At 41.0% G+C, this 7,817-nt stretch overlaps 1 protein-coding gene across 1 annotated transcript; it reads right to left on the bottom strand.

The window, feature by feature from the left end:
- Window positions 1–902: 902 nt before the first annotated feature.
- On the bottom strand, window positions 903–3,979 carry serp2 (stress-associated endoplasmic reticulum protein family member 2). Its single transcript, XM_028394065.1, has 3 exons — window positions 3,849–3,979; window positions 1,578–1,650; window positions 903–1,105 (listed from the first exon to the last, which is right to left on the bottom strand). The coding sequence occupies exons 1-3, from the start codon at window positions 3,930–3,932 to the stop codon at window positions 1,065–1,067; spliced, it is 198 nt and encodes a 65-aa protein (XP_028249866.1). The 5' UTR covers window positions 3,933–3,979; the 3' UTR covers window positions 903–1,064.
- Window positions 3,980–7,817: the final 3,838 nt, after the last annotated feature.

The following is a 7,817-nucleotide window of genomic DNA, read 5'->3' as shown; positions in this document are numbered from 1 at the left end:
GACTGAAATCTGACTGAAAATCTGTGAAGTGAACTAAAGACCAGGGTCCATGTCAGGAGACCATCAGACCTGGAGGAGCGAGAGATCCACCAAAGAAGAATGGACCAGGATTCTTCAGGAGACCTGACTCAACCCTGTTGAACACTACAGCGAGAGACTCAGACTGTTACCTACACAACTGACTAGTATTAAGTCATAATGGGCTCACAATTCTGACCTCGTTAGTTTTAAGTTTTGGAAAATAAGTCTGATTCTATATATAATGTAAAATGATGAAAAACAAAACTATATTTAGGGAGCTTAAATCAGAAACATTATGTTGGAAGATGTGGGAACTACATGATAAGAATGACCTTTGTATAGAGGAGGCTGATCATTGTGTCTCCAACTGTACTCAGATTATAATCAAGTCATTGTAACACTCTTTAAATGATTTAGTAAGTTGTCCCTGCTGATGTATCCACACTGAATCCATTTAATGGTGCACTTCCCTCACAGTGTTTACACTTCAGCCCAGGACCTCCACTTCCACCAAACACATGACCACATAATGTGTGAGTGTGTGTGTGTGTGTTGACACAAGCTGACAACAGCAGGAGTCTGCAGAGGCAGAATGAACAGTGGGCTCTGTCTATATGCTCAACATTTATTTGAAAAAACATCGTCCTCACAGCACAGACTAACAGTGAAACAGACAGCTATGGCACATTGTTAGCATGAAACACTGGTTGCACAATCTCACAGCTTCACACACATCTTCGCACACATACACACACAGGTGCCAAAGTGAATTATGAGACACACAAAGTTCTCCAGCCGGCGTGGTTTCAGACTGTCCATAGAAAAGCTGTCAGTACCACAGACTGCAACACTGTAAACACTGATCCAGGGCGGGGGAGGGAGCGGAGGTGGTGGTCGGGAAGGGTTCTCTCTCCCTCCGAGGTCTGGTGTCTGTCCCTGGGACTCTGGAGTGGGGTAGGAGGACGCAAGTGTGCAAGCGGTGGGCTAGCCAGGCTCAGTGAGGGCATGGAGGGAGGGGCAGGGGTCCAGAGTGTCCTTCTACATCACATCCCCATACGAATGCTCTGGATGATCTGAAATATGGCTGAGATGAAGAAAATCATAACATCAGGCCTTTGAGTGCGACCCAGGAAACCATATCAAGATGAATACATAAACGCATATATACAGAAGGTGATCAATATTTTGTTTGTAATTTAATTATTTCTTCTGTATTGACCTTTCTAGTAATTTCCTTATTTATTGACTTTTTATTGACTTTTTTTAGGATTAATCAGTGCCTAAATGTCTTGTTTGCTTTATTTATGTTTTATTTTTTTTATTTATTATTTGTATCTGGTCCTCATTAGCTGCAGACTGTAATCAATCATCATATCAGCTCAATTATGTACAGAAGCATAAGGTATCAGACCACAATGTCAGTCTTGTAATTAACATAAATGAAATGTTCAGATAATATACTAAATAATACTTTTCACCAGGGACAGGGACGCTGTATAATAAATGGAGTGCAAACATTACACACACATGCTGTAGATACTGTAAAAGGTCTATACCTGATCCACACACAACAAAGACAAAGAGGGCGAGCAGCCAGGGACCCACAGGGTACTTCTCCTCTTGTGGTCGCTATGGAAAAACACACACACACACACACACACACACATTTTCATTACAGCTTCTGTAAATGTGCATGATGCAGCAAAACAAAAGTAAAAGTGTTTCATGTTACCTTCATGTGGTCTTAAAGCTAAAATCACCACTTGGCATGTTTTAAACAGGACAAACTGTCCACAATAACAACATGTGGCTGCACTGAGCAGAATCAGTGTCTATAAACTGAAAGGTGCAGGCAGGACACTGTGGCTCCTCACTCAAAGACTTAGGCGGTGCCCTTCCATCAGCCTCACCATGATGTATCATCTGTTTGGACATGCTGCATGTTGTGGGAGAAGCTGATACAGTCAGTGAAGTGGTGGTGTATAAACATGCTGGAGACAGAGGGCGGTGGAAAAATGCCTTTCAGGATAAAGAGTTGTGAACTTATTCAATAATGTTGACCTTAAAATCACTCAAGATGTATCCAGAAATATTAGCTCCTCATTCTTCCCCTGGAAACAGCTGAGGGGCTCAAACCCCTTAGGATTTATTTATTTATTTATTTATCAGATGCTGAAGAATGAACTTTAGAGCTGCTAGTTATTACTTTTCTCTCATCCCCTTTAAGCAGTTTTTTGTGTGTAAGATTGTAGCTGGTTAAATGCTGTGTTGGGTTTTCAGCAGACATGGTGGTGATCATTAAGACCAAACAAGTACACTTTGTCCACAGGACATTGTTCCACAAGTGTTGTTCTTTGTTCTGACGCAGTTTAGTGAACCTTAGTCCTGCTTCCATGTGCTTTTTAGACAGAACAGTCTTTCTCCTTTTAACCCTTCAAACAAACTGTACTTGTTCAGTCTTCTTCTAATTGTGCTGACACATTAACACTGAGCATGCTCAGTGACGACTCAGTGAGTCTGATCTTGGGCTGGGACGCCCACTCCTGTGAAGACTGACAAAAGCAAACTGCCAAAACGTCTGTTTCTATAGAGGTCTGCACGTAGCTGCTGATGATCAACTCATCAAGGACTGATCATCAGCAGCACCTGCTGCAGCTCACCTAATTCAATTCTATGGAAGCTGTAGGAGGGGACAGAGTATAGAACACATTTTTGTAGATTCATTTTTGCTATAAAATAATTATAGAATTATAATAATAATAATAATAATAATAATAATAATAATAATAATAATAATAATAATAATAATAATAATAATTACACAGTGAAAAAGGTTACATGTTGTTTGTCTGAGGTTGTATATGCCTATCAGACCCACTATGATCAGGTCATTTAAAGAGGGGGTTTTGAACATGACTGTACTCTAGGTTGGACCAAAGACACTGATGAGTATGCACATCCCAAGGTTACATCGTTTTCTTAAAATGACACTATCTACTTAAAAATGGATGAGCATTAGTGCATGCTGCCCTAACTGAAGACCACCTACAGAAGATAATGTACAATTGAAACTTTTTGTTTCTATTCATTTGCATCAGCAGGATTCATCCTTTCCAAGCCTTCTCCATTATTACAACAGTTTCTCCCCTGACAAACATGCAAAATAAGGGGACACAAAACAGCCATGGTTAACATAAAATGAAATTTTACACTTTAAACTCTGGTCAACTCAACAATATTTAGATAATCTGCTGATACTGCTAAACAGCAGTTTGAAATCTTTTAGTCAAACAGATGACAGGATGTAAATGTTTATATTTACAATCTAGACTGTCAGCAAATGCTATCTATGTAGGTCAGAGTTTCAAATAGCAAAACAAACAGCAGGACAACACACAGATAATCTATGTTATAATAACATGTGATCAATGTTTGAAACTGTCATCTTCTGCCCTCCATCCATCATATTAATAATCAATGCTGCACTTGTGAAACACTTCTTCTCAGATTAACTCATAATTCAACCTGATAAACCAGTGGATGGACCGTGTCTGGATTCATTCCTGTATGTGTGGGGTCTATGTGTGGTCTCCCTCCAGCAGAGTCCGGTTACGCTCCTGAGGGCGGTAACGAGCCTCCAGAGTGAACACATCTGGATCCTAATGGCAACAACACACAATGATGCTTTAAACGCCCTAAGTCACGGTCTGTGAACACTGACAGCTGGCAGCAGCACCACCATCACCCCCATCATGCCGCTGTGCTCATACCGGGGTGAACGTCACCTATCTGGGCTAATGTCATGCTGGCACGTCGCTGTGTCTCACCAGCGTCTTGGCCACGTTTCCTCTCTGAGTGATGTTCTTGCTGTGTTTCTCGTTGGCCATGCGGATCCTCTGTTTAGCCACCATCTTCCAGGTGATACCCGGGACCAGTTATTGTTCCTGATGCTGCAGGCTGACGACAGCGAACCCTGCGTCAAGTCACTCAATCTGTGGCACGAGAAAGCAGGAAGCACCCAGAGGGTTCTTTCAAAATAAGAGCATACAAATATTCGTAAAATGTCACGACAACTTCATGCACACGACCAAGACGATGCGCTGTGTTTTATAAACACAGCCCATGATTCGTGTTGTCGTGTTGTCGTGTTGTTGTTATTATCCATGCAGATTGACGTCTTTGGAAAATATTTTATTGTGAAGGGCATGACAGGAACTTTCACGCTTCAGGTGGTGAGCTTCAAAACATCTCTGCACCTGGAGAAGATGAGCGCGTGGCCAGAAGCGCGCTCCAGCTATTGATGATCGGAAAAATCAGAAATCAGAAAAAAACAAACAAAATTCAATTGATTTTTTTATATAGCGCATTACAATCAGAAAATGTCTTAAAGAAGAAAGTGTGTCAGTATTTTATAGAGGAACCTGCAAGTGTTCAGAAAAACCAGGTTCCATGAGAGACTGCAGACATCAGTGCTTAGCAATGAGACATTTTTACTAAGTTAAGAAATAAATAAATACAGTGTACAATTCTGGTTTGTGCAGATATTCCTAATTCTGCTTAATCCTGGTCCATTCTTCTTTGGTGGATCTCTCGCTCCTCCAGGTCTGATGGTCTCCTGACATGGACCCTGGTCTTTAGTTCACTCCACAGATTTTCAGTCAGATTTCAGTCAGAACTTTGTGCAGGTCAGTCAGTAATGTTCACTTTGCTCTGCTGGACGTAGTTCTTCACTAGAAGAGACGTCTGCTTTTTATTGTTGAATGAACGTGTTCTTTTGTTCTTTAAGTTCTACTCCTCTCTTTTCTTTCTCCAAACAAAGTCAACATCTCTGTGAGCAAAGAGCTCTAGTTTTATTCCTCTGACCAAATAACACACTTCCAGTGTGTGTGCTCTGTGTCCAGGTTGTCTCTTTTGTGCAGAGGTGGAGTTTGTCTTGCTCTGCATCCTGACAGTCCAGGACTCCGGTCTTCTCTGACTCTGCAGGTCCAGACTTGGTTAAATCCTTCACTAGTGTCTTGGCATTCTCGGCTCTTTACTATTTTGGATAATAACTCTCACTCCTGGATAAACCTCTCACACCAGTTCATGAAACTTGAAGCATTTTAATAAACTTGTAAACCTTCTCCTGCTTTGTAGACCTTAACAATTATTTTTCTCAAGTCTAAACTTATTCCTTTCACTTCTGCCATGATGCTCAAAAAGTGTTAAGACAAAATGTTTCTTGTTATACTGTGTGTGCTGCAAGATACCAGTCCTCACTTTTAATCAAGACTGCTCACTTACAGCATAGACGACATACCATTGTATAACAGTGACCTGTACTAGGACTAGGACCATTCTTAGGGGGCTGATTTGTCATGTATCATTGTGGCTTTTCCTGGTCTTGGTCCTTAAACAGCCATATTTACATTTGTAACACTACACACAGCCGGGGCCACAGAGACTCTTAGGCCCTCCTCTCTCTGAATACATCAGCCTCCACTTTTTTCCACAGCTCAGCCTGAACAGAGGTAAAATAAATTATATGGAATAAAATAGATTAATAAATATCAAACTCAGCCAAACACACTGAACAACAACTCAGCTTCCTTGTCTATGACATTTAGCATGTTCCTCTTGCATCACTCACTCCCTCAGACAAGACGAGCGAGCAGGCTGCTCAGAGTGAAAGGAGGGCAGAGACAGAGCAGAGGTTGCCTAGCAACTGAACCAAAGGGTTTGCTTGGGGAGGGACACACAAACTCCACCAGCGGAGAGAAGAGGAGACAGACGGATGAATTCAAACAGCCGAGCGGGGAGGGATTCTGTTTGTTGCCTGTAATCAGATGCTCATTGAACACTTGATGGCACAGACTGTAAAACATGATGTACACACTCTGACCGAAAAGCCTCATGTTGCTGTTATTGTGCAGCTTAAATAGGGACTAATGAAAGCCTGTATGCTGCGTTCATTTCTCATTGCAGCTTCTCTCATATTTGTCAGCAGATATTATTTCACTGATGAGATGATCAACAGCTCATTAATGTCTCAGAATGTTAGTTCAGTAGGTTTGTAAGTGAAACACGCATAAATCAGAGTCATTAAAAAGCTTGTTGGACATACTGTACTTGAAAATAACCAAACAAATGACTCTGCACTGCTACAGTCCTGGTGACGGTGCTCCAGGTGTTGTGCACAGGTTTGCCAAACCTCTCTGTTCATGTGCGATGGAGGCAGCTGACGTGCTGTGAGGACGTAAATACAAGTCTGCAGATCAAATGTCTCTGTGTGTTCAAGTCACCATCAATGCATGACCTGGATTTGAAGCTTCTCTTTTTCCCATCCCCAGGGTCTCTATTCTAGTCTGTGTGTGTGTGTGTGTGTGTGTGTGTGTGTGACAGAGAGAGGATCAGAATGGTGCTGTAGGGGAAGAAGAGGATCAGTAACTGAGAACAGATAGGCATGAATGGAAGAAGAAGACAGAGTGAAGAATGCTTTAGAATCAAGCATTAATAGATCATATTATTATTATTATTATTATTATTATTATTATTATTATTATTATTATGACAGAGTTTGATTGGATTTTTTGTTTTTAGTATCTTTGTGCATATATGTTCAAATGAATAAAGACTTACAGTATTTACTGTACAGTTTCCAACATGTTGCCTGCTCTACATTTATTTAGATTCTTTCAGCACTGCGGTTTCTCTAAAAAATATATTCTTTACAACTTTCCTTGTTTTCAGACATGGTCAAAGCAATGTGATTTTGAAATCCTCCCTGACACTATTACTGTTAAAATGGTTTTGACATTAAATCCATTTTTATTTTTTATTTAAGTTCCTCGACATGTAATTGACAAGAGAAATGTGGACGAGAAAAGAACTAGAACAAGAATTCAAAATAACAGAACAGAACTGAAGAAATTATGACCTAAATAATAAAACCAAGTTATAGAGGAATAAAGAAATAAAGGGGAGAAATCTCTGGGGTTAGGGTTAATAAGACAAAAACAAAAAAACAGGCAATGCCAAATATGTGAAGTGTTTATTTTAGTGCAGATGTCTGACAGGATAAACATGCAGACCAGAAGTTCTCCACCTGTTTAAACAGTGTTTTAAATTTACACACGAGGATAAGAGAAAATGTGAGTAACCCAGAAATCAGTGATGTACAGCCCAAACAAAATGCAGACAGGCTGTGCAGGAGGAGGAGGCTGTTTATTGCTCCTCTGGGCCACAACTGTGCAAAAAGCCTGCAGACGTGAGCGCACATGCATGAGCGGACAGCAGCTGCAGACTTATAGCAGGGAAGATGTCCCTGTGTCTGAGAAGCCCATCAAACGCAACATTAATGCAGAAATACACTCACAATGTAAAGAGAATTTCACCACCAGTGTCACTTTAAAGTAACACAATTGTAAAGAAACCACACCCACAGTGTCGCCCTTTTATCCCAAGTATGTGACCTAAATTCTGACTTGTTTACCTGAAAGCTGCTAGTCTAATTATAGTCCAAATGCTCCCCGCTGAGCACAAACATGTACTTGAACCACCGCACGAGAGCAGGGTAAACAGAAGGTAACCCTGACAAAATAAACCTGAAACATGAGAGATGAATTCAGGGAGCGAGAGATGAGGAGGGAGGAGAGGGGGAGAGGGGGAGGAAACATCTGATGACAGCATGTACGGGTGTGACATGAACAAAATAGGCTCTGTATGAAAACATATAGGCTGGGTCGAAATCCATCACGTTCCAAACAAGCTCCCTTCTTTTCTTTTGATCGGTAGGCTCATTTTCTCCACCCACTCCC

Source organism: Parambassis ranga, chromosome 21, assembly GCF_900634625.1.
Source record: "Parambassis ranga chromosome 21, fParRan2.1, whole genome shotgun sequence".
NCBI classification, from domain to species: Eukaryota; Metazoa; Chordata; class Actinopteri; family Ambassidae; genus Parambassis; species Parambassis ranga.
The sequence above is the reverse complement of the archived record's forward strand: the minus strand, read 5'-3'. Positions and strand labels throughout refer to the sequence as shown.

Excerpts from the sequence above, each read along its gene's own strand:
- serp2 (XM_028394065.1), bottom strand. The coding sequence starts at position 3,932 with ATGGTGGCTAAACAGAGGATCCGCATGGCCAACGAGAAACACAGCAAG. Across the intron at positions 1,651-3,848 it reads GAAACGTGGCCAAGACGCTG|CGACCACAAGAGGAGAAGTA; the intron begins GTGAGACACAGC and ends GTTTTTCCATAG. Across the intron at positions 1,106-1,577 it reads CTTTGTTGTGTGTGGATCAG|CCATATTTCAGATCATCCAG; the intron begins GTATAGACCTTT and ends TCTTCATCTCAG.